Source organism: Neodiprion fabricii, chromosome 6 (assembly GCF_021155785.1).
Source record: "Neodiprion fabricii isolate iyNeoFabr1 chromosome 6, iyNeoFabr1.1, whole genome shotgun sequence".
Classification (NCBI taxonomy): domain Eukaryota; kingdom Metazoa; phylum Arthropoda; class Insecta; order Hymenoptera; family Diprionidae; genus Neodiprion; species Neodiprion fabricii.
Window position 1 is genome coordinate 1,053,648 of NC_060244.1, and position 27,469 is coordinate 1,081,116.

Sequence of the window (27,469 nt, forward strand, 5' to 3'; positions counted from 1 at the left end):
GGGGTATCGGAGCACGTGTACCTCCGACGATAAATCAAAGGGTGAATGCGAAAATGTCGATAGCGTCGGTGGTCCGGCGGGTAAGAAGAAGAGTCGGAGAGGATGCTGGAAGCACGAGAAGATCCTTCCTTCCTTCCTTCCCTCCGTTCCCTCCCTTCTTTCCCTCTTCCACCGCGAAGATTCGAGCTTCGATACGAGAAGGAGGATGGAAGGACGGGGGCGGCACGCGCGTACCTCGGCGTCCGGATCCTGCGGATAGGAGCCGGCGAAAGGATGCCGGGAGTTCGTCCGCAAGGAGACGCGGGATGAGCGCAAGAAGCGGAATGCAGCGCCGAAAGACGCGCCGGCTTAATTGCATTTAATTAATCAACGGCGAAGGAGACTCCGGGCCAGCCGCGAATCTCGAGGCGCGACGCGAGAGGATCCATTGATGAACGTTGCCCGGTGGTCGGCTCGTGATTTCATCCCGATCCGGTCGACGGACCGGCTTATTGTTAGTCGAGGCGCGCGCCGCCGACGGATTCCGGTTTCTTCGATTAAAACGCCGCCCGAGAATGATGCCTTCCGGTGGCGTCTCTCCTCCTCGTCCTCACCCCCGATCTCTTCTTGCTCCGCAGTCTCATCTCCTCCCCTTCGCTTCTTCTTCTTCTTCTTCTTCTTCTTCTCTTCTACATCTTTTCGGCCCGGCCTGCAGCTGAACGGAACGCAGCATCCGATTTTCGATTACCTATCACGCCGCGATTTTCTATGCCGATTATACGAGCGGAGATCGATTTTATCGCGATTTGAATCCCGATCCCGCGGCCAGGATTATGTGTGTTCATACAGTGAATTATACCGGCTGCAACCGGTCTTTTGATTAATTTCAGTCCTGCGTCCGCAGCGTCATCGGCTCGGCGGGTAGCTGTGCACTTACTTTACACTTCTTTTATACCTTCCGCGTCTTCATTATTTTCACCACAACACAATCAGTCTCGGCTTTACTACTCCGTTCACCTCCGGCTCTCTTATTTATCGTTTTCTCGACGTCTTCCGCGACGCGGAATTACAGCCGCGCGCCGCGCTGCCTAGAAACGATCCGGTATTCCAGCCGCATTGTGTCAATTCCAGTTTGCTCGAGTAGGAAAATAGAAAAAAAAAAATAAAAAAACAATAAGTAAATAAATAGGGGTGATGGAAAAAGAAGAGATCTTTTCCTCGCTCAGCGCCGCTCGAGTTCATTCACTAAGTCGACGTTCTTTCCGCCCGCGATTCCTCGGGGAACGAGGGGGAGGGATTTGCGCTTTTCCAGTGGCAACGAACTAGAAGGAATCTCGTTACTATCGGATAATCGCTTGTCGAGATAGTAACGATCCCTTCGTCTTTTTCTGTCTCTCTCTCTCTCTCTTTCTATTTCTTCGCTTCTCTCTTCTCTCAAGGGGGGCAGGCAGGCATCTGGTGACACTGAAGCGGGGGGAAAAATAAAATCAGTAGGCAAAGAGGAAAGAAGGGGAATCGGCGCGGACTGATACGCCAATAATCCGATACCGAGAGATCGAGTGACTTCTTCGAAGAGAATATCGTTTGTCGGCGGCCATTCATTGTAATGAATGTCAGTCGACGTCGGATCACGTTATGTTAAGTTGGGTTAGTTTAATCTCACTCACTCCGCACGGCGGCCCCACATCTCGCAACTTCTTACCGGTGCAGCCCGCGGGATGCGAGTAGCATAAATCGATGAAACGGTCGAATTAGTGGAAATTTATCTTTCCACTCTGTTTTTCTCTGTATCTTTTCTTTTCTATTTATTTTCTTTCTCATCTTTTCTACCCCCGATGTTGCGATAGGTTGGAAATTTTAGCAATAAATAAAAATGGCGCGTCTCGTCACGCCCCCTTCTCATTATACAAGTCGATGCAATAATTGCAGGATGCCGCGTATCGATCAACGTCACCACGACTATTAATTAATAACGAATTGAAACTCGCCTTGACGCGAAATGGAAATCGTATTGGATAGCTGTTAATTGCACCATGTACGTTCTCGGAGCGTTGCTGCTGCTGCTGCTCGACAATTAGTTATGCAAATGAAGGTGGTGAAACCGTTGTTATACCAGCAAGGAATTCCGCCTCGGTATAAATCGCGAGGGAAATATACGCGACGACTAGATTCGCAGAATGGTCAGCCTCCGCCTCGTCTTGGGTTGATTTTCAACGTCAAACGCGATCTTCGCGGCCGGTTCTCGGCTCGGTTATTCAAAACGCGTCGAAGACTCGCCGTAAATAGGACTCTACGAACCTCCCGCCGCATAGATTGTGGAGCCCGCGCTAAGATCCTGGTCCTGCGATAGGCTGAGCGCGAGACAAATTGAAGTTTTTCAACGACGAACCTGTCCGCCGTGGTCCACGACCCCGTCTCCACCAACTCCCGATACCGTCTCTCCCGGCACGATCCTGTTTGCTCGCTCTCCGCTCTCCCTCAGCCTCCGACATCCAGCCTCTCGGGACCAGAGGATCATTTCAATATCTCGATTCACTCGTAGTAACGAGGAAAATTACGGAGAAGAAGAACGCACCGGTGCTAGAGAAATTCAGGGTAACCATTGTGACTAAAAGATTTGAGTACCTGCCATTAGACGTCAAGTCCATTTACTCCGGAATTTTTCCGAACGTTGCAATCTTTCGGAGTCTTCCCTACCACCGTTTTGAATACCAAAGCAGCGGCTTGACTTTTGAATATTGTAAAATAACAACAAGTTACAGGTACGCGATTTGTTCGCATTGTATGTATGATCATCGCGCGTTTCTTTGCGCCAACCGCCTGGCGCAGATAAGCATAAGTGAATTAATTGAAGATGCCCACACGGAACGAGGCGCGATTTTAATTATACCTACCGACGTTATTAAAACGGTTCTATCGAGGGCGAGCAAGTCTTGTATGACCGGAGTGCAACTGCGGAGGAATTTACGCCTCAAGATACGTACATATATTATACGTTACATGTCTGTATATACATGTATATATATATATATACATACATATACCTATATATTTAATACAACGTATGCACATATCACATGCACCGGAGCTTAGAATAAATCTTGTCTTACGCAAGGGGGCTCTCGCCATTAGTTAGCTTTGTTCGAATACATACCTGCGTACAGTATATGCGATATATCGCCTTGCACACTGAAGGCGGAGAATCGGGTGTTCTCCGTCACGCATTCAGCGAAAAATCGCCGCTGCAGCGGTAGCTGCTTGTTGAAAAATAATAAAATTGACGAGGCTTTTTCGGACGATCGTCTAACGCGCGATCCTTAACTTCCCAGGCCCTGCCAGGCCCTCCGTGGGCCCCTCATGCCCGCCAAAATACCTCTTTTTTCTTACGACGCTCCGCCGCGAGGCCGTATTAGGAAACCTGGAGTCATTGTAGGTAGAGAGACCGACCGACGGCCTCCCCTCGTCGACGAATATACCGGTGAGCGAAAATAAAGGACGCAACGGATGAAGGGAAAGAAAAGTAAAACACCTCACGGTGGAGAAAAATTCCCGACGGTTCGAGCGATCCTTACCGATATCGATATCGTACGTGGATATTAGGGCGCGGGTCGATGTTTTGAACTTTTTCCAAATACGGAAATAGTAATCTCCTCAAAAACAGGGAAAAATGTTTACGTACGTACTCGACGGAAAAAAAACAAAAAAACAAAAAAAAAAAAAAAAACAAACCACTAGTCGAGCGTCGATCGATCGGTGGGTGAGATCCTCGGTTCGCCGACTATCGATCGTTCATTCTAATTCGGGTTCGACGCGCGTCGTCGGCGTCTTCGACTCTTAGACGCGGCGGTTGCAACGGGGGAATAAAAACTCGTCAAGGTGAGCCTGCTCCGTGAGAGGTGAGTGCGTGAATGGGCTTATGCATGAATGGGCCCTTACGCACCGGGTGCGTTTGGAGTCGCGGCACGACCGCGTCTCGGCCTTATACTACACCACCTTCAATGGAGCATCAATGGAGCCAAAAGAGCGCGATGTGAAACGCTTAATTATATCCGCTGGCCGGAGACGTCGATGCTCGGACTAATAGACGGTCCTAAAGAAATCGACCCCTCTCTTCTCGCAGCAGCTCCGGCTCCGATTCTCGATCCAGTCACCTTCTATTTCCTTATCGTCAATCGCACGCACTCTCCGGTTTTATTTTCGATACTTTCTTCACGCCTCTTGGGGGGGGGGGGGATTAGAATATACATGTACCGGTTACATCCTGTGCAACAAAAAGTTCTTATCCGGCCGCGGTAGGCATTTCGTATTATACTTATGATAATGCATAAAACTTGTATACCAGCTGTTATGCGTTTTATCGATCGTCGATTAATTTAATTGGCACCTATACACGCGGGCACTTATTTTTCTAGGCGTGGGACCGCCGCATCCTCCTTGGGCAATTGATACGCGCAACCGTTTCGATCATCTTTTTTCGTCACGTCAGACCCTCTTTGTACCGCTAATACGAAAGATCCTTACCAATCCGGTATAAGATAGCTTGTCTTCGATACGATTACGATGGAAATCGATTCTACCCACGGGCTGTTGAGATGTAGTTCGTACAGCTCGGAGATAAAATGATATTAGGCCGATCACTTTCGGGTGGGAACTTTAATTCGGTTGATACGAAAGACGCGATTGAGTCATTCACAGCTCGCATTTTACATCGACATGCCGCAGCATTTTTCGTATCGTTTGAGAATGAAGAAATTACTTAGTCACGAATGCCCCTTTCACCGAAGGTGTTCGTCGATGCCTATTATACGTCTGCGGCCTCTCGCGAAGCGTCTTGTCGTTCGATTATGACTATCCTCTGCACTCCGGTATACGGAGACGCGCGAGTATAATGAAATGATTATCCGCACCTCGATCGGCTCTCGGTGGAATGGGATTTCGTAATTGCCCGAGTGTTTGTTCGTCGTATAATAATTGCGTTAAAATAACCGAGTTAAATTCTTACGTATCGCCGATGCGGCCGCGGCAACTTTTTTCCCTATTCTATTTACCGAAAGGAAAGGCGTTCCAGTCGGGATATTGAATTATAATGACAACGGTGGTGGAATTGTATAGTAATCAGCGTTGAACAACGAGGCTCGGTCGGAGGCGGGGGCGGCCCACGAAGCGTCGGCGATAACTCTACAGTCTGTTGGATTGCACAACGAATATCCGCGGTCCGCAGAACAGCGGACAAAACTCCCAGCTAGCCTTCGTAATGCGAAGAGTGAAACGAGCGTTTCTTTCCAATTGTGTTGTAATTCTGCAAACTATCGGTTGGCCCGAGGGATAAAGGGAACGGTAAGAATAATCGGAGAATCGGCACAATTAACGGCCAACTATTAATAACAATATAGTTTTATTGTTTGCGATATAAACAATTTTATCATATGATCTCTTTAGAGTATGTATGAGCGTGTGTAATGTGTGTAGGTGTGATGCGAGATGATGCTAGGAAGATAACTAGATAAAAAATATTTCATAATTTATTGCCAGTACGGGACGGTTTTTGTTTTTTTTTTCTTTTTTTTTTTGTGATATTATTTATACATATATATTCTTTGCACAGTGGCGTCCGATGATGCGATAGTTTTTTCTTTCAATTCCGTTTCGTTTCTTTTCTTCGTTCAGTTTATCAACGTGGCAAGATTACAGAAAATGTTACCCTCGGACTCGAGTGAGATTGATGAATCGAATGATCCTTCCGCCCAGCTTTCAGGATCAAAATCGTTCGTGTTCCTCTAGTGGTATTTTTTTTATTGTTTGTTTAAAAAAAATAAGAGCTTCAGGGACGCGATCATTAATTAAGCATCGGAAAGTACGAGGGTAACAATCAATGTCAATGACTATAATAATTATCGTAATAATAATAAAAATGTGTATAATGACAATAGAACATATGTTTGATTCAACAAGAGTATAAATAAGACTAGATTTCGTTAGACGGTACATTAAATAATTAACATAATTTACAAAAAAGAAAAGATAAAAAAATCAGATAACAATATAATTAATTCAACCTCACTCTTCATTCTCACAAATGCACAATTACGCGCCTTACGCATGTGTATACACTATATACATAAATTATCTTTTTTACCCCCGTGTTATGATTACAACGTATGTATCATATTTACATAGATATACAGTTATATATATATATATATATATGTATATGACAATATGATCAAACAACGACGTGAATGACTCGAATTTGACAAAGAAGATTGATTCCGATAGCTGAAAGCCTCAAAAATAAATCTTCTTCCCTTAATAATCGTAATTTTCTTTCAGCGTAACCCCTAATAAATTCCATTCACATCAAATGAATGTACAACTTCTACCGCACGTACGCGTCGTAGTTACATAATCATTATCATAACCTACACGCAGTGTATCCTGCATGCATTGAGTCTCCTATCTTTGGCACAATACTACGTTTGATTCGTAGCAGAGTTTTTTTTTTTGTTCCGTTATTCATTCATTTAGTTTCAATATGTGAGAACATTTAACGAGTAGAAAATACGATACAATTTCCGCATAAAAGTGATCGCTTAAACGGATTAATAAAATAATAAATCTTGCACGTTGTTTAGTTCATTGAAATAGTATACAACAATTATTCCTTCACTTTCGTTAAATGCATTATACATCAGCTAACGATACGTAAAGAATCCTCATTTATCCGCAATACAATGCATGTGACGGACTAACGTATATTATCCAAGCTACTCCACGTGTTTACAGATGAGAAAAAGAAGAAATTCAAAAATAAAAAAATAAAAGAAACAGAAACATGGTTACATTTCTCGTATTACAATAATATCTCTCACTTCTGCAGGTCGCTACGCGGTTCCCTCAAGTCCGCGGAAGGACGCTTTCGACAGCTGTCTGGCAGTGTACGTCTTCATCAGGTATAGGAATACAAATTCTTTCTCTCCGTCCATCTAATTCCCATTCTGTAATCTCTCCAACGAATTCTGAATTCAACCGCAGTCCTCCCCGGCTGCGACCGTTTCACTAGCGGCGTTACCGTGAAAAATAAAAGTATAAAAAGAGGCGTTACCAAAACTCGGCTCCTGGTAGCTGCCCTTCTTCACGTCAGCGGCAGGGGCTGTGGTTCATCCAGAATGGCGGGAGGGAGCTCGACCACGCCGGGGGGCCCGACGTGGGGCCTGATGACGGGGGACTCGCGGTCAGCCTCGCCCTCGACCTCGGGCTCACCCTCGGCACCGGTTAGTTCGCGAACATTGCCGGGCAAGTAGTCCTTCCAACTGCGGAAGAGATACCTCGTGAACTTCCTGAGCTGCCTGAATTTGCAGTAGGTCGCGCCCTCGGCTGACTCGAGCTGCTGGGTCTGGATGAGGAAACCCTTCTCCTTGAACGTCTGCTCGAGTTTCTCTCGCTGCAGCGACTTCCTAGTCTTCCGTTTACGCCGTCCGTCCTCCGGGACCGGGGGCCGTTGTCCGGGCGGCGGGATCCGCTCACCAGCGGCGTTCAAAAACGCCCCAGCCGAGGATCCAGCCTGTCCGGCAGGCTGCTGGAGCGCCTCGCGCGGGAAGAACTCGTAGCCTCGCATGCTCTTGTCCCCGGTCCCGCTGTAGTACCGGAAATTCCCCCCCGAGTCGACGGAGAGGCTCTTCTTCTCCTGCAGGCTCGGCTTCGCGCCCCCCGTGAACTTGAACTTACATATGCTGACCTCGGTCGCGGGGTTGTTGTTGTTCTCGGTCGGCATCGGGGGGATGAAGATCGCCGACCGCTTCCGTTTCGTAGGCTGAGCGTGGCCGCCGGTCGGACCGCTCCGTTTCGCCCGTGGCGATTCGGCCGCAGCGGCTGCCGCCGCGGGATGCTGGGGCGTCGGTGTTGTTGGTGGCGGCGGTGCGGCCGCGGGGGCGGGGGACTTGCTCTCAAGCATCGAGTATATCGACTTGGGAACGATCTTCTGCTCCTTGGGCGGGGGTTCCTGCATCGCCGGTGTGAACCCCGGGCCCCCCTCGCCCTGAGCCATTTTCTGGTAGTAGAGAAACTGGGACTGCAGCGCCATAGGGTGGATGAAGACCCCGGCGTTGGGCCAGTAGACGAACCCCGGATTGGTCGGGATGACGGAGTCCCCCTGCAGGGCGCTGCTTCCACCCCCGACTCCGTTGCTGACCGGGGGTCCGTCGGTCCCCGGTTCCGTCGGCGAAGCGGCCCCCAGACACTCGACCTCCTCGCCGTCGCTCGATCCCTCGCTCTTCACCTGCCCGGACTCGTAAACGTTCCCGTGCTTCCGCAGCAGTCGTATCTTGAGCTGATTCAGGTCCCTTATGCACAGGTTGAGCGGCTCCTCCTGCTCCGTCATCCTCGGACCATGCGCCGCCGAGTGGTTCCTCCGGGACTCCTGAGTCAGCCGCTTCTCCAAGAGGCTGCTTATCCTGTTCTGAATGTCGGTACGCTGGAAGGACACCTGGGCCGGCTGCTCCCTGCTCATCTCCATCTTGACGCGGGGACCACCGAGCTGCTTCCGTTCCTCCAGCCCCGGCGTACCCGGGAGTATCGTGCCGTAGTTTTTGTATATCAGGTGACAGATGTCGGCCTTCTTCGGCTTCCTGCCCCGCCTCGGCTTGCTGTTGTCCAGGGTTATCTCCCCCATGTACGGCAGGTCGGAGTACTTCATCGGCGGCCTCGGCGCCGGCTGCGTCTGCTGCACGGGGTGGTGGTGACCCGAGTGCGGGTGGTGCTGAGGATGGGGCGTCGAGGTGATGACCGAACGCCGGAAGCCCGGCGTCTGGGGGCTCGAGGCGACCGGATTCTGGGCGATGGCCGGGGGGCAGAGCTCCTGCTGCATCGCGGCGATCCGCTGCAGCCAGCCGTGGACGTCGGCTACGGGGCTCGGGGTCGACGTCGAGGTCGTCGGCGCCGGGCTGGGCGCCGTGGAGTCGTGGACGGGGGTCGGCGGGGAGTTGAGGGCCTCCCGAGCGAGCGCGGCCTCGTAATGGTCGAGGTACTCGGGCGGCAGGGCCTGGTGGTGGAACTTGAGCTTCCATCGGGACTTCCTCCTTCCCCGGCTGAAATTTCAAACAAAAGAAAAGGTTTCTCCTGGAACTGCTCTGGGTTACAATTAATCGGAATGCGACTCCGGTCTGTATAATTATTCCGCCGAACGAGATAATTGCGCAATATACGTCCGGCCCCGGACCCCGGGGCAACGATGATAAAAAGGGAGAACCGGTGACGAACGGCGCGAAGAGACCGTACGTAAACCGGGTAAACAACCGGTTGGTTCGAACAGCGGCGTGTATTATACACCGCGCGTCACGTGACCGTCGACGATCGAACCGGTCGAATCAATCAGCGCGGAGCCGAGCCGATCGTACGAGCAAGAATGAAAGCGAGCAATCTCACCTGGGCCTCGCCCTGCCGCCCGTGCAGTCCTGGGCGGGTTGAACCTCCGCTCTCCCCATCGTCGCCTGGTTCTGCAGGACCTGGACTTGACCCGGCCCCCCGTTGGGCAGGCCGGTTTGAACGGCGTGCGCCTCGACCTGGGGACTGCGAGACGACTCGTTAGAAGACGCTGCCCGATGGCGGAAAACCGCGGCGTGCCTTCGACTCACCTGGACGAAGTCCTTCCCTGATGCTCCTCCTCATCCTGCGGCTCCTGCTTCACCGCCATCTGACTTGTCAGCGATTCCACGGGACTCGGGAGCCGCTGCGACGGCAACGAGTGCTGACGTTGCAGCAGGAGCTGGGTCTGCTGGTGGGATATCTCCTCCGTCGGGCTGCCCGTGTCTATCCCCGCAGACGTTGCTCGAGGGACGACTTCCTCGGTCTGCATAATGCCCCCTGAAATCGTAACGAACTGTTCGTTATTCCTTTCTTTCTAACCTTCGTTGATCATCTCGATTAGATTGAACCTCGTTTACGACATCGAGATTGATCTGGCCGAATATTTAAACTTGTGAGAAACGCGATAAGGTACAAAATCGAGCCAACGGTCGAGGAAACTAGTCGTAACAGTACAGTAACCACGTGACGATAGGACTGTTCTTAGGAATTGCACCATTGATCGCGTCATGGGATACCAATGCGTAGTATACGACATCGTGCTGACATTCGACCGTTTCAGCAAAAACCAACAAAGCTTTTTGGTAAGAAAAGAAGAGGGTGCAAGCGTGACCAGCTTATGACATCAATTTCTACCCATGACCATCGCCAAGTGATAACCCGTCCAACTATTTCACCCGACAACTATGCCCCAAGATTTAGTAACATCTGTTATCGCTCTGTCGATCGGGTAGTCTCATAATTGATGAGGGTAAGTTTGGTCATCGTTCCGGACGACACATGGCAGCGAAGATGTTCGAGCCGGTGCAATGTAAGCCGAGAGTTATCCGCAAGGACAGCTGTTCGAATGGATCAGCCGTCCGGGTCGAGCCACTTAAGGATTACACGCGTTCGCAGAGTAATTAATCCGGATCAGCGAGGAGGATTACGGGAGCGTGTAAGCCCGATGAAGTTTGACTGTGCGGGATGGTCGGTTAGTCGCCAAAACGACAGTCAGTGTGAACGACACTTCGTGAAGCTTGATAACGGGGGTCTTCTCTGTTGCCGCAAATCGAGGAATAGCTTATAGAACGCGGGGGGGAGAGAAAGACGGCATCGTACAGTCGGGCCGAGGATGAAGGCATTGCTGCTCCTCCTCCTCCCTCCTCGACACTCTGACGGATAAAAATATTCAACCGTCTAAAATAAACCGGTCGCACGCTGTTCTCCATAAGCCAGCATCCTTCGGATCTTACAAGACGTTTGAAGTGTACTTGCGCGTGCCCGAGAAACCTGCCACCAGCAGCATCACACCCGCAACTTGTACGCCTTAATTGGTGCTTCTTCATCGGGTTTCAGCCGTAGTTTTTACGCCCTTGCAGTTGGTCTCCGTTTTTATCCACACGGTACCTAAAATCGGCTGACGCTGAGTGTTTTTGTTTAATTCATCGATGTTACATCATACTCGTGAGACCGTGTTTGATTTCATTTCCCTTATGATCCATAACGCTGACGCCAGTTTTCGATCGCTTACGAATTATCGCTGATACTTAAGGCGTCTGTTGTGCAATAGTTATGAGTGGATCTTTGCGTAGAAGAGAACCTTATGTAAGGGAAGATATTTTTAAAACGGTTGGGATATAATTAGTCTTTGGGACGTGTACAAGCGCCTTGGTGATGATGGTTTGAATTCTGAACGGTGGTTGAAAATTGCTTATCGCATAAACGGAGTGGTATTTATACTACCAACAAATCGGCCACGTGATCGTCGATCGCTTATTTATGTACTCAATGTCTCTCTTTGCCTCTGAATAGACGCCAATGAGTCGATGATACGCTACGCGACGCGATCAAAGATCAAAGCAACTTTAATTAAACTGCGTGTCGAGCTTTGACAAGTGTTTTTTTGTTATATATATTTGGCTCGTAGACATTCGGCGTTGCGGACAAACTTGACTATAGAGGAATGAGGAGGACGATTGGTAAATATATATTATATACACCTATGTATATGTTGTGATAAACTGCCGACGCATATGCAGTTTTCAATTTGATACCAGAGAAGACATTTCACCCTTCTTTTGTCATTTTCATGGCTATAATTCGCAACCAATTCCCTCGTTTCAGGTCTCATTAACACTTGCAGATTATACAGGATATTATTACAAGAACCGGAATGATGCAGGCGCACGTAACTACGATTTATTTTTTGGCTATTTTTAGTGCTTGGCGTAGCGCCACTATTTTCGGCTCTCTCTCAAATTTCTCACTCCATATTTGGAATTATGATGCTTTGAAAGCCAGCGCCGTGTTTACACAACCGGTACTGCGAAACAAGCAAAGATACAACCAATCCCATGTCGATGTAATTATAAACCGGGAAAATTTGATAGCCCGATATTCGAAGCTAATAGGATAATTGGTACTGTGAACAAACGGAAAACCTTATTGTTTGTCATGTGTCAAACCCACTAATTGCACCGATCATATTCCCGGGATAGACGATCGATGAAAAAGATCATTTTCACCGCGAATTTTCCGCCGAATAAATATAAACTCTGAACGCAATCTGAACTTGCAATCATAATCACCGGCATGCATCTACGATCCAGATCAAGTGGCCGAATCGTTAGAGTATGACATCATAGATTTCACCCGATTTCAAGCCGAGAATCGTTGCGACAGTTATTTCGTATATTTTCATATTGCTTACCTGTTACAGGAAAATTACTTTCAGGCAACATGAAAACGATGTCTTCTCACGTTAGTCAATGATATATTTTTTAACGAAATGATCGTGGGTGAAAAAAATCGAACCAAGTGTGTCGGAACGATCGTTAGAAAACTTGTGCTTAACCGCGACGGTATTACATTAACGCGCAACTAACCGTAAGTTTAAATCACCGTTCCTTTAGCAATATACAATTTATCATTATCACAGTAGCGAAAATCGGACAGAGTCCCCCGGCGTGTTTTCCTCCCAACGTTGCACCAGGGTGAACGATATTATTTATCGCAATAAACTCCGCCCCTGGATCACGGGGATTATCACGGGCCAATCGGCGGCGCTCAGGTGAGAGACACGTGGATCTTATCTTCCGAGGTCGCAACAAAGTGCGTTTATACGGACCGGAGGGTTTTGGAGCACATTTGGCACTGTGTGCTCGGACCTCGGGGCGGGCGCAGCGACCAGCAACCCTGGCCGGCGTCACGACGCTCTCGACGTCTCCGTCTCCGTCTTCGTCGACGTCGAGGCTCGTCGGGACGCGCGGCGCGCGGCGCTCGCGCGAGGCGCTCGCGCGAGGCGCGGGAGTAAATTCTCAATTTGGGCGGTTGGAAATTCGAGATTGCCCCATATCGGGAGGTACGCGCGGCGTCGCGGCGGAGGTGTTCGCGGTAGTCTTATAACGGCAGAGAAACCCCGTTTGCCTATACCAGCCACGACGCGAGGCTCGCCTAACCTCCGTCGTATTATATTTAAACACCGGCCTCCGCGCACGCGCCCGACGAAACATCGCGCTCGCCTCCCTAATGGCATTAATGCCTTTTTGCTCTCCAAACTTTTTGGAGAAACCGACCTGTATCGACTATTCCGGGTGTCGGCTTACACCCTCTTGGACGGCGGAGTTACGACGTACTTTCTTTTTACCCAGAAGCTGCTTTACGAGTTAGAGTGTGGAAAATGCCTTTTTGGGATACGTAATTTGCTACCGGCAGCGAATCGTTTACCGAGGAAAACGGACCCGCGGCCAACATCTGCGGTCTTGAATGAAGAGGAAGATGCGAGAATATCCACAGCGTATGGGCGTTGAAATGAGCATAAATCTTGGGAAAGTTGGTCTCCGGCAGGGATCAAGTATGGGACGGTCACGCTTCGAGACCCGTTCACGATATAGACGAAAATCTGATCCTACAGCAGCAGTGTTACAAACACTTGTTACAACTAAATCGCGATGCGCATACGGTGCGAAGCGTAGCGTCGATCTTGTTTTTGGAGCGTGTTTTCGGCCGCTTAAGCTCAGCGGTTATCCCTAATAATAGCAAAAGTTGTTACAGCTTCTGGGGACACGCATGTCGTCGTCGTGTAGAGATGCAAATGCGCCGGGCACCCGCGCGAAACAAGCTCTAAAATTACCGCGATGTTTCCTCGAGGTATAATTCGCCGTGTTACCCGCACACTTTATACCGTCAAACTTATGTCCAAGCTCTGCAGCGATGCTGACGAATTGAAACGGTGGAATTATGTTAGATGTCGTGATTTGGACGTCTCACTGGCCGATTCTCGAAATCGTTTTGACGAAGCTGCCTTTTCCACCGAAGATCTTGTAAATGAAAATATCATCCAACCGTGAGGCGACCGTTCCTCGAACAACGTACTCCGATGATTTTCTACGTATATCAAGACTTAAAAGCGGATTCCAAGGATACGTCGAAACGATCACGTGGAGGAAATAAAGGGCATGACGAAGGTTCGAAAAATGGTACGTCGACGTTGTTCAACGCCGAATCGAATCCCACTCACGTCGGACAATCACGTTGCTCGTCAACGCTTCAGGTTAATTATCGAATCTAGCTTTTACATTGTACCACGTCACCGTTCGCATAAACGAAATCAGGCGTCTCACGACGCGTGGTCCGTTTCCTCTCGGGCGAATTATTTCGCGATACAATTCGCGTCACGGGGCAAGACGAGAAATAATCTGCTCGTCGATATCGCGCGCGATTGCTATCGTCGAGTTCGATTTCTTGACACGGTTCCGGGCCTCTTTGGGCCGCGTATGCGTATTCAGGCGATAAAATCAAAATCCACGAATGGAAAGCCAGTTGTTGACATATCGCAGTCTCAGGTATTGGGACACATCTCGTGGGCGGGTTGGCTCTACCTATAAGGAATATAATGTGGCTACGCCTCCGCGAACCGGTGCGCAGCCCAGTACCTACCTAACTCTCGCTCACCGTGCGTTGAAACACGCGTGTGCGATCTCACCTCACGCACGGTCTGCTTACGTGCGCGTCTAATGCCTTCCATGGTGGGAAATATTCTCTCAAATTTGACGCCAATTATTTCCATTTCCTTTCGAACCGAAAGAGGATATAAAAACTGCAGCCTTTGGGTACATAGTTTCTACGAAAAAATTTACCTACTCGCATAAAATTTCGACCTACCGATGGTGTCAGGATCATCTCGAGCCTGAGATAATGCGAATTTTTCATACAACGCAAAAATTGAGGGGGGAGTACATCCGGGTGAGTTATTGGGCCCAAGCTGGCCCGGTAGAATCGACGCGAGGCTAGAGACTCCTGCAGCTTTTGGAACGGATCCGTGGGACACAATTTTGGGCAGAAATTGATTTGGCATTCGCGAGCGGAGCAGTTAGCCTCGATCGGCGTATGAGAAAGAAGAAAAAGAAATAAACACAGAGACAAAAAAAAATTCTTACGTATACCGTTCAAGCAATGTGCCTTCGCCCACGCGACTCGGCAATCATCATCATCATCGTCGCGTTCGTTCCTGCATACGCGATATTTTTTAACCTCTGAAAACTGCCGAGGAACTTCGCCGCGTAAGTTTGTTTGATTTGCATAATTTGATGGTAATGTATTTTCGTCGATCTCATTGTCTTGATCGCTTGTCTCGGCGATTCGTTGTTAATTGCAGTTGATAATTCGCTGGAAAAAAAAGTAGCGCGGCGTAGGCACGACCATTTTTCTGTCTTCTCAGAAATCTTGTGCATCGATGATCAATAACTTTTTTCAGAACGCCATTCTCGCAACTGCACAGCTGCTGACGACGTTTTTAATTACTTCATCAAGAAATTCTATTCTAGCCTTGCATTTGTACGTGAATTCGATTCTTTTTTTTTTTCAATCTCTAATTGCCTCCGAGATTCTGCAGATAGAAACTAGATTGACGGGTTGAATTGCGCGAACCCTTGCGGCGAAATTTTTTGCACGACAATTATCATTTCACATTCGACATATGGTACGTTTCAGTGCAATTACCAAGAGTCGGGAATTTTTAATAGAATTACGAGATTACCGACGTATTTTATTATACAGCGTGTTTCCCGGAAATCGATGCTAGACTTTTCTATCCCGTCGCTTTTCTTTTCATTTCGCCTTTCTTACTTTGGGACGAAAATCAGCAGCCCAAGATTCCTCGGGGCACTTACTAATCTCACTAAAGAAGAAAGCTCATTTAATTAAATGGTTATAAATATTTATTACCGCCTGATTAGGTGGAAAAACAGAGAAATTGTACGTGGGTAAGACGTAAGAGTTACTGCCGCGTATATTTGCTCAGGGTCTAATTTATCAACATTTAATAGACCATTTTCATCAGTATCCCTTCATTAAACCGTAATAAATATACCGAGCATTCACGTTACACGTTATAGCCATGACCCTGTGCTTAATACATTTTTTATTACACCAAGTAATAAATATTTATTACTCCGTGATCCGTTTTATCTCCTCGACACGACCCGGGCGAAACTTGAAACGTACATTTTTTTCTATCTGGGGAAACAATGCTCTGCGCTTTCGAAAAAGTTTTACAAACATTATACGAAGGTATCGGATAACCGGGAGTGAAAAGACCGATCGACTTTACCAAATACGGCGATCAAACATGATTCGTACGAAATATCATCCGACTCAGAGGGAGAGTGATAAATCATCCAGGTATACATGTAACGAACCAAGGAAACTTTTCATTCGTAGGATTTTCCTAAAACAATTTCGTTTCCCTTGTGCAGCGCTCGAATTTTTCACAGAATCCGAAAATCTGACGTTTAATTCAAAAGGTCGAACCGTTTCGTTCGTCTTTGGATGTAAATAATAAAGCTTTGGCGCGTTTGAATTCTGTATTTAAATCCGAAGAACATGGTTGGAAAAATAATGCAGGAGGAAAATAAAAAATTCCGCTATGCGAATCGTCGAGGCGGCCATATTCCTTGAATTTGTGGGCTGCAATAATTCAGGACTCGGAGGCAAGACGGCTTCTGCACCTTATACCAACGTCCCGATATCTCCGTGCATGCGCCTTGCAGGGAGATTGGCACGAGATGTTGGAAAGGCGGGAGGAGATTGTTCGCGCGGGGGGATTTCGCCGGCGTTTGGAATAAGAGAGGAGGACTATTCCTCCAATCCGGAGGCTGAGCTGATCATTGATTGATTGATCGAGTGATCGTGGGGGGCGCGAGGGACCGGAGAGGGGGGTTAACGCGGGTCACATTATACATGCCTTACGAAGTTTCGAGGATCGCACTTGCGCGCGTATCCCTGCTGCGAGGCGTTGAGAAGAGTGCGGTTTTTTATTTATTTGTTTACTTTTTTTTTTTTCTTTCTTTCTTTTTACGCATAATTACATTTCATTCATCGAGCAGACTTTGTTTTTCTTTTATATCATCCAATTTGAAGCATCGTTTAAGAATTAGCGCGGATGAAAATGCTGGATTTGTGCCAGGGTTTTTGTTTGTCCGCGCGAAACATTTACTCAGCTTATACGCGGTAAACGAGGCGTGTATAATACCTGGGCGTGCGTTGTATTAATAGACTTTTGGATCGTTGAAAATTTAAAAGACGGTAAATTCCGCAACGCATCCGAGTCGCATGATCTTACGCAAATGAGAAAAAGAAATGAAAAATATTGGGAAACGGTGGAACATCGAGTTAGAATTTTCGGTTGGATTTTACGTAACACGGATCGCCGAGACCGGCGGGATACTTACCTACCCATTTGTGCAATTTAAAAATAATCGTTCTTAAGAATCTATTCCTGCCACCTCGGGTAGTCGAAAGTCCGTAAATGTAACATACGTGACCGGTGAACCGCTGCGAGTACGAGGAAAAATATCGGTTATTTTTTGAACACGCTTGCCGAGAAGAACGGTAAACAATCTTTTTTGAACGTACCTGTAATGACGGAAAGAGATCTTTTTCAGCGATAGGCTATATATAGTTGCAAAAGTTTCTTCGGCAAGGCTTTCGTTCTCAGATTCGAAAAAGCAGATCTTTACTCGCCGCAGACAGGAAGCAAGAATTCTTCCAAGGCAGCGTGTCACGGGTGATATCTAGAATTAGATATCCGGTTTTCGAAAAAGTTTCGGGGCTGCGTGCGCGGGATCGGAAATTTGTAATTATTACCACAATGTTTCTCCTCCCTGCAGGTTCTACGCGAGAGGGGAAAGGATATACATACATATGTATACATTCTTTGTACAGTGTAAAATAAAAGGGACGCCGAAACGAATTACAAAGACGGAGCAGGGGGGGGGGGAGAGGGAGGAGGAGGAGGAGAGACGTGCGTTTGTGTGTATAATTTTATAGCGAAGCGTGCGCTAGATTTTATATTTAGGATGCCATCGTGTAACCCTAGAACTACTGAATTAGGTTGGAACGAAAATACGAAAATACACCCACGCAACCGCGGGAGCAGAAACAGAAGTGGAAGTGCGGCTGCGATCTCGACGGGATGCCGGGCTGATCCGAAGGAGCCGAGCCGAATCGCTACCTGCTTTACCAATCGATCCAGCGCCGCTCCTCCTCCTCCTCCCCCTCATCACCCTCCTTTTCCTCCGCCAACGGATCATATTTTTTCCCTAACCCGCCGCCTGCGACCAGCTTTCTCTTTCCATTATGTATCCCGATCTGTCCTCGAGCACCTGAACATGTCTAATATCGAGCTTCGTCAATCTTTATTAACTCCGCGGTAGTTAATAGATTGCCTTCGCTGCGCACCGGCCGTACATTCTCTCGGAGTCCCGCTTGCCGTTGCGACACTTCCGGTTTCCTGTTTCCTCCGCAATTCTCTGATCGGTTATTAAACTTTTTTACAAATGCGCATTCGCTGCCTGTGCGAACTGTTCTCCGGTTATGTAACGATAAATGTACAGGTGAGTCTACGACTCTATATCTTTATTCTTTCCTCAAACTTTCTTGCCCGCTAGATGACGAAAACTATTTCCCGAATCGCGGTGCCAGCTGTGGGCGAATTCGACGGTTCACAGTAATTGTCGAGCTAAAACGTTTCAAGTATTTTTTACGTTACTAATTTCGTTCCCCGATCCAGAAACAAACGGATTTCGTCTCATTGTTCACTCCCAATTCTTACAACAAATCGTTTCGTACGATCAATGTTATACATATCGAGCAAAGAACAACGTAATTCATAGTTCGTGCGTCGCTCCTCAGCTCCAAGAACAAATGATGAGAATCGGCACGTGACTATCCATCGAGGAACGTATCGAAGGCAAAAAAACGTCTCCGTACAGACAAATTCGTTCTGGAGCTCATTTAATATGCATTAGCTTGCCGCGTGGCTAAACATCCAGCAGTCGCACGAGGCGAGCAAAGCTCGTATAACGATCGCGGATGAGTGAACGTGAAACTCTACGCCGTAACGAGATCTTGAGTTGCACGGTATTTTCCTCTGATGAATTACGGCCATAATCTGTTGGTTCGGTTAGAACGGTACAATCAGCCTCTTGCATCGTACACCGCAAGCTCAGTCCATTGTGATATCGGTGATCCGTCGTGTTCGCAACCTGCTGCCTCACCGGACGACGCCTGTGTAATAGAAAGCTGGGGATGAATTAAGATTCTAGATAAACACATTGGTTCCAGTCCATTGTTAGATCCATGTGCCCGATTAAATTGTCTAATATGAACTCAGTGGTTAATTGGATGTGCGGGAGTTGATTGCTGCGTCGAAAGCGTTCGGACCACCTTTTAAAAACGTGAAGACTTTCGTGCCTGGAATATCCTGAGCCTCTTATCTCTCAATGAATAAATTGTTTTATTACAGCTTCGTGGACCGCGGAAGCTGCGGGCCTGCCAGGCTGGTTGAGAGATCTCGAGGTGAGATAGGCAAATGGGATTGTCATGCCAGCTGTCTTAATTAAGAATGATGGACGAAGTAGGACGTTCGATGCTGGTGCAAGCCCAGAAGTCAGCGGGATCAATGCAAGCCTGGATCGGCGGGTCATTTTTGTTCCACAGTGTGCGGACGGTTGGAATTCGCGTTGGTCAGCGGAGTGTGAAGAGGAAGAGGAAGAATAAGACGGAAGATCGTCTCAACGGCTTTTTGACGTTTATTCAAATTCGGCCAAAGAAAATCTGCCGCAAAGAAGACTCGGCCATTATATCGTTTGACATTCCGTTCCCACAATCCCGAGGTTCCTTGTGGCGCAACGCTCGCGTCGTCAACGGAAGTGGACGGTGACATCGGGACTCGGACTGCAATCTGCCAAAAGTTAACCACCAGGACAAGTAGGTCGTTCCAAGTCAATTTTGCCGTTCAAAAATGTTCGTGCGAACACTCGGAAACAATCGCAAGTAAAAATCTGTGCCGCGATTCGGCCCGCGTTTCATCCTTTTTAACGTTTGTTGAAAATAGAGCAAGGCGGAAGATCTTCTATAATTTTCTAGGCATCAGGGGCGTACGTTATGCAAGCGGATTTTTCAACACGACGAGTGGTTGTCAGTCGGCTGACGTAACCGCCTGTTGTCTGGCCAATTCACGAAGCTACCTGTTCTATTCTCGAGCAGTATTCACCGGTCGGACCACACCTGTTTTAGCTTTATATTTTCGTAACGAAGATCCGCCGCCGGCGATTTTGGCCTTCGGTAGTTGCGGGCAGTTTGGTAATTTGTTACCGAACGTTAGCCAGAGGGACACCCACGTGGATATTATAATTTTCGAGCAGAAACGAGTAACTCGGAATCCGTCAAACCGTTTCCACCCCTGTAATTATCGTTCAAAGCTGACGGAAGTTCTTCGAGTTATACTTGACGGTGTCAGATCTCCGTCAACTCCCGCCAGACGTGACGAGCGAAACGGCAACTCTGACTGTCCAAGTGGGCGTAGCAACGAGTGCGAAAAAGTACGAGAGCCATGCGGTAAAGTGGAATTGCAAGTCTGAGAATCGAGGAAGAGAAACTACGAGAGCCTGAGCAGATCTCTCAGTAATTTCGGCCGGTCACTCTTCCTCCCTTCTCTCTGTTCCTCTGGAATAAAATTAGACGTTTTATAAACGATCGTGCCATCTTCAATCCCGCGCGATATATTTATCTTTGATAAATCTTGCCGCCTCGTTACTTGTTAGGTACTCGTATTCCCTCATTAATCTTTTCCCTAATTCAACCTTGGAGAAAAGGAGGCGCGTAGCGGGAATTTTTTCACCCCTGCCGTAGGATTTCTTCTCCGTAAATTTGGCAACGCGATCCGTCGGAGTAGCAGCAAGACGTTGCAATCATACGAGTGCAGTTTGTACAGAGGTTGCAGCTGATCGTCGGATAGCGAGTCAAGGCTTATGCGTGTGCGCTCGAAACGCGCGAAGCAACGATTCTCTCCCACGATCCTCGTGACACAATGAGGCTTGATTTATAAGATCCTGCGTTTATGCCTTCTTGTGCCCGCGTACGGAACTTGCGTGTCGTCGCGACGTCTCGGACCTTTGATCATCTCGCGACAGGTTACGTGTACAGTTTTAGCTCGCCGTCGGGCCAACAATTTTTTTAAATAAATGTCGTAGACAAGTTTCGCCATTCTATAATGGACGGCGCTCATTTTCAATTACACGTCCTCTCTCTTCTTCTTCGTTCGTTCCAATAGTTTAAATATTCTCGCACAGTCCTCAATTGTGACGAAAGAAATGTATGTGAGTTGGAAAATAAGTATGCTTTCGCTCGAGAACAGAAATTGTCTTTGGACTATCACTTTTTTTTTTTTTTAAAGAGTCAAACCATTTGGTTTACAAGGTTTGTAAAGTCGAGGGTACAAGGATCAGACATCAGCCATTTACGAGGATTTCTTTCCTATCCGCATCGCAGAGGGGGGGGGGGGGGGGGGGGGGGGGGATTTATGGCAACGAGTCGCTGATAAGAGGATAAAGGCATGCGAACACTGAGTCACGAGCGCATTGTACCGGCGACTGTCATCCGGCGAAGATAACAAACAACGTTCCTGTAACAGCTCTCGGCCAGAAGTGTAGGTAAAGCCGTGCCTTACGATACCGGCTTAAACGAAACAGGCATTTTGCACAAATCGCGAAGAAAAGCTCGCCTTCGGTGTAAACATGAAATCGCATTATAACGCATCAATCGTGAGACAATAAGGTTTCTCATTGTCGGTTCGGTACGACTTATACCTGTAACTTAGGTACGAGTAAAATCCTATTCGTCGACTGTGAAACGACGTTGTCGATAGTGAAGTAATACCAAGCGATGACTGCCACGGTTAGAGTAATTTCATCATGTTCATCTCGCAGAGGGTGTGCTGCGAGGTGTGCAGGGTATCATCCCCATCTTTCGTTCAATTATACTTTTATCACTTCCATCTCCACATTTGATCAGTATTATTTTCTTCCCGTTGATTCCTCGCTTTCTATGTTATTTTGATTTATAATTAGCTATTGTTTTTCCTCTATTCTAATTAGAATTAAACAGTCTTAGGTTATCATTGGTCTTTTTGTGATTTGTGCCCGTGGTCCCACGGGACTTACACTCCGGAATCAAATAAACATACTTTCTCTCTCTCTCTTTCTCTATCTATCTATCTATCTATCCATCTACCTATCTCTCTACTAAACGCTGCAGGGTGGGGGTGAATAAGCGAAGTGACTGCGACACGACGAGGTCGGCGCTCGATTCCTGGAGTCGATGAGAGGAATGCTATCGGAAGAGGTGTGCGGCGCAGCACCGCGTAGCTAACGATAGGCCGGAGGGCATGGAATCGAGGATGCAGTCCGCGGTATGCTCGGTGTGCGGTTGGTCGAGCTGGCGCAGAATGCACATGAATGAAACTCTCATTCATGGAGCGCGGGGCCCGGTGAGGCCCCTCGAGTCGGGGGAGAGAACCCCCTGTAAGGGAACCGGCGGGCCGCACACGTGATCACCATTGTTAAATAGCGCTCGGCGACGACGCGTTATTCCAACTTTTTACCCTAGACGCCGGCCGCCGCGCCGCCGTCGAGCATCGAAGGCGGAAACATGGAAACTCGTTGTCCCTACGCAGGATGCGCCGATCGTGATTGAGGCTCCTGCTATTCCAGCAGCCGGCGGCTCCGGGAATCCGATCGTCCTAAGCGCCACGGCGCTCGCGTCCCCCCCTCCCCCCCCCCCCCCCCCCCCCCCCCCCCACCTTTCAGGAATCTAGTTTACTGCGGTTTGCCAGCTTTTATTTCTATTCGGAAAACAGCTAGGCGCGCGTCTCCGCCGCTGTTATCTACTTACACTTATACTCACGCGCACCTACCTGCGACGCGATACAAACCTACGTGTCATATCTACGTGCATTTTTATTCCACAAACTATTTCTCCTCGCTAACGAACCCTGTTACACGTCGCATACAAATCGTCCGCGTATCGCGCCTACTAACGCCCCGAGGATGTATTATGTATTATACCTACACCTTTATACAAGTGTGATCTGAATTTTATTGCAAATTATACGCCAGCCAGGCTGTTAACGTCGATCTGTGTCAATGGTGAAATTTTTCTCTTATAAGTTGAAATTAAACACCTTTTTTTATCTCGATTTTATTTATCGCTAATTAATGCGTCGATTATACATGGAATAGATTTTTTAAACGGTAAACAAATTCAACGGAGACTTACGGATTTAAATACGATGTGTAACGACGAGTTACGACAGATTTTTACGGTTTGAACATCGACAGATCTTGCGAAGCACTTATGAAATTTCCAATCTCTCTCTCTCTCTCTCTCCATCGAAAGTTTTCCTGACACAGTGACTGGGCTAATTTGAAAAAAGAAAAAACGAAAAACAGATTGACAGAAGATTGCGTAACGATGTCGGTGGCATTTAATACGTTATGAAAAACGAATGAAACGTGAAATAAAAAAGGAAAAAAAAATCGGTAGCATCGCCACGCAAGCTCTTAATTTAATCGTAACCATTAAATTTTCGGGCAGCACGAGGGGAAATACGAGGGGAGCCTTGAATTCGGTAATTACATTATACGCGGCGTGGGGAGGAGCTTCTATGATCGTACGCATAGGTACGTATACATATACTCATCGTGCCCAGCATGGTATATCAATTTTCATGAAATGATTACTCAGCGGCGCCGCCTTGCGGCTATAGGCACCTCATGCCTATGCATGTCCAACATGTTTTCACCAAATTTGAATAACAATCTACCTCACCTACGCCAATTCAACCCGCATATGCAGCCCGCGGTTCGTCCGCCGTTAAATTATCACCGCATTTATAAGTACGAGTATATAGGGTGTGTAACGTACAGACAGTTATGTCCGAGATTTTTGTTGTCGTTTATTTCTTTTCCAATTTGAATGATATTATCGTTGCGTGATTGCGCGTCTGATTGTACTGAATTATCGAATAACCAAAATGAAGTTTCGCCGACGTTTTTATACCGCACGCGTATAATCTATGTATCTATAATATATGTAACGAGCGAGAATTTACTCAACCAAGAGTGAATAACGGCCGAAAATTCAATCCTTTCATATTACTCGAGTGAGTCAATCGGAGATTTAGAAATCAACTCCGCAAATGACGGCTACCGCTAATGGAAATTGGAGGTGGTCATGTGTGTGTGATTCACACGAGTTCTATGGACATATACCTACATGACAGCAAGCGCGTAACGTGCTCAACGCGGGGCAGCTTCTTATCGCATTGATTCATTCAAGATGTGTGGGAGGCTCCCGGAGTCTAATGGCTGAGCAAAAGCCCCATGGCGTGCTCCACATGTACATGTATGTATGGATACTCTAGAACTCCGTCTCCTCGTCGTTGTCGTCGTCGTAGCTTACGAAACAAAGAGGAGACAGGGAGAGAGACAGAGAGAGAGAGAGAGACAGATGGATGAGAAAAAAAACATAGAGATAATTGGTGCGTTTCGAGTAATTAGGTTGCGACGACAAAATTTGTCAAATTGTAGACCGAAAGCGCTTGTATGTTATACCTACAATAGAGAAGTGGAGGCGGCAGGTATCAAAACCGTAAATTCGGATACGGGTGTAGATTCCCGTCACACGAGACGGCGGATGAGCGTAATATCGATACTCCGGACGTAAGCATACGTATATAATATTGTGCAGCGCAAGCCGTATACATGGCAGAGAGAAGTAGCGTGATATTTTAATACCTTTGCCGAGCTCTCAAAGCTTGGCCATGCATCGGGGTGTTCGGCGATGCGATCCGTGTCTATACACCTATACACCCATTCACCTATACACTCGGTCACCTCACCTGCGCCAGTATCTACGTCCTGTACGTATAACTGCAATAATAAAATTACCCACGCATATGAATTAGAATATGACTCTAGATGATAATTTATGTAGAAATTATTCGTAATGCGCACGTGTGTGCCTGCGTCTGCTTAAATACGCGTTTGGTGCAGGTATTATATGTATATACAGGGAATATGCCGCCGCGGTGTCGTCGTTGATACAAGGTAGAGGTGTAAGTGTGCAGTCGAGAGAAGAAGAAGCAGAAGAAACAAGTTTTCGCCGGCGTGTTATTATACTTGTGTATACCTATAACACACGTCTTTCGTAAACTAGTAATATATACGTACGTATGTGTGTAAATAAAAATGGGTAAGATATGCATAAATATTACACAAATATCTCGACAGACACACGTACCTGTAAGAAAAAATTTATTTCGTGAGAAAGTGTGGATGCATATATTCACATAGAATTATTAATTACAACGTTGTGATATGCAGCGATCCCGCGTAATCGCGCGTAAGCCGCTGGTAGGTGTACGAGTTATGAACGCTACGACGCGAAATTATCGAAAATGAAATGCGAAAAGCAGGGTCGCGATCTTTTGCCCTGACAATTACGTTTTCTTATCCACCGGGAAATATCGTGTACGAAGGAAAATATTGTTTTATCGTCAGCACCGATCGAAGCTTACGTGACTGCACAGGCCGTGTGCAGTGCGATTGTATCAAACGAAAGGTATATTATTACATTGCATAATACGTATATGATGTAGGTATAATACGGGCAAAACTCGCGGCGTTGCTCGATTAACGATCGTCGCATGGGACTCGGAATATAATATCGCGTGTATTATTTCATATTGTATTACGGAAAACCGCGCGCGCCAATTGCGTCTCAGCGCTGAGTCGGTTCGAATCTTCGCGTACAGACGGCGGGCAAGTTCTCTTAAAAATTCTCAATTCTGCCGTACACGTACGCCCGGTGTGCCTAATTATTCCACTTTTGGACGCAGCTGCGTAGAATATAAAGACAGCCTTGATACTTTCGGGCTCACGTGCGTGTAACATTAGTTTTCAAACTCGCTGCTGCTGGAATTCTCGGCTGGATCACCATTATTCGCCTCGCGACGAAACGGCCGTAAAGAGCGAGAGAGAAAAGGAGAGAAATAAGCCTTCAAACTGCAGTTCTCGAAGTAGTTCAAGCGGGCGATTTTCGAATATCGTTCGATTTAAACGCAACATATCGCGGTGACAATTTTCTGCGGATTTTGAAAATCCCGGGAATCTGTTCATCGCAAATACGATCAGAGAATCAAAGGTAGCGCTCCGTGACTTACCATTGGGTTGGTTCCATCCATGCCGGGTATCGCTGGGCAGCTTGGTTGACGGAATAACGATATTATATTTTCAAACTCCCGCGCGCTCGATCGTCAAATATCGATCGCAAACTGCGGCCGTATTGTGTCACTGGCGTAAAATGCGCTTTAAAATCACCATTGTAATCAGGTAAAGTATAACGGGGATGAAGAACAGTAATCACTCAGAAACGAACACTGCATTAAGATCCACTGACAACGGCGGCAGCTCGCAAACGTCGAGCTCCCGACGATCATTATACGTAGATTCGCGTCAACGCCGTTACACGATCGATGGCGAAATTCAGATCGCGGGGCGCATCGTGTTCGACATTTAAACGCGTGTTTTATCCAACGTCGCGGCGCTTGTTCGCAACCAGCCGTGAATGTTATTTATAGTACGCGTTATCGCTTGATTGTTTAATCAGCGGTTCGTCGAGTATCCATCGGCTTGTCAAACTGTATTTTATTTAAAAATGGAAGGTTTATCCGTCGCCCGTTACTCGCGTCGTCGCGTCCCGAAGTCGGAATTTTCTTCTACTCGGTGTAAAAACAGCGCGATATTCGTCACACGCGGCCGACAACGAGGAAGATCAGCGTGGCGGAGGCTGTGCGCGTCAGGCGCAAACGCAACGGAGAGGCCGGTAGTTCGCGTCCGGCAAGAAACGAGGGACGTTCGAATTGTGTTGAATTGTGTTGTCGAGTTGACGAGCCGCGGCAAAAGCAAACCTGACGGGGGGCAGCGGAGGGAACGCGGGAAGCCGAACCCCCACGATTTCTACCGAACATCACCGAAGTTTACCGAGCCGCCCGACCAGCCTCAGTCTTTTACCACTGGTCCAGCCGGACGCTGCGAAGAAAAAGCGATTTTTCACATACGCTCCTCGCCGTCGTGACTCGTTTTATCACGCTCGAAAGCTCCTCTCACGTTCCCGTACTCCTCGGTCGATATCCTCCTTGCAAGGTTCGTTTTTCGGACCTTTTTCCAAACTCATCGATTCCTCCCGTTCTTCGAAAGATCCGCGTTCTCGCCGCGCAGAGAACGAAGAAAGGAGGAAACCAATCTTTCGAATGTTCCGTTCGAAATTAGTCATCGATTACCGCGGCCTCTCGGATATAGGTACATTTATACTTACGTACGTGCACGGGTTTGATTAGTCAACGCTTATTTTTGACGAAATTGGCTGTGATGCGTTCATCTGCAGTTCCGAGATTTCGCGCGTTATATACCTACATAGGTATAGATGGCTCATAAGTTCTACGTGTACCAAATTTCTTTGATCACCGAAGAATGGAGAAACGATCGGTTTTGGTTGCTGTCTCCTCGTCGGTGTATAGATGTTTTAT

General features: G+C 47.6%; 1 protein-coding gene across 3 annotated transcripts; it reads right to left on the reverse strand.

Moving 5' to 3' along the window:
* Positions 1-5,519: 5,519 nt before the first annotated feature.
* Positions 5,520-26,938, reverse strand: LOC124185775. 3 transcript variants are annotated; one of them, XM_046576881.1, is made up of 4 exons: positions 26,105-26,938; positions 9,609-9,837; positions 9,400-9,543; positions 5,520-9,062 (listed from the first exon to the last, which is right to left on the reverse strand). In XM_046576881.1, the coding sequence occupies exons 2-4, from the start codon at positions 9,827-9,829 to the stop codon at positions 7,112-7,114; spliced, it is 2,316 nt and encodes a 771-aa protein (XP_046432837.1). In that variant the 5' UTR covers positions 9,830-9,837; positions 26,105-26,938; the 3' UTR covers positions 5,520-7,111. The 3 variants fall into 3 exon arrangements, with proteins under 3 accessions (XP_046432837.1, XP_046432838.1, XP_046432836.1); XM_046576882.1 differs by lacking the exon at positions 26,105-26,938 and adding an exon at positions 12,426-12,955; XM_046576880.1 differs by lacking the exon at positions 26,105-26,938 and adding an exon at positions 12,251-12,955.
* Between the last annotated feature and the right edge of the window lie 531 nt (positions 26,939-27,469).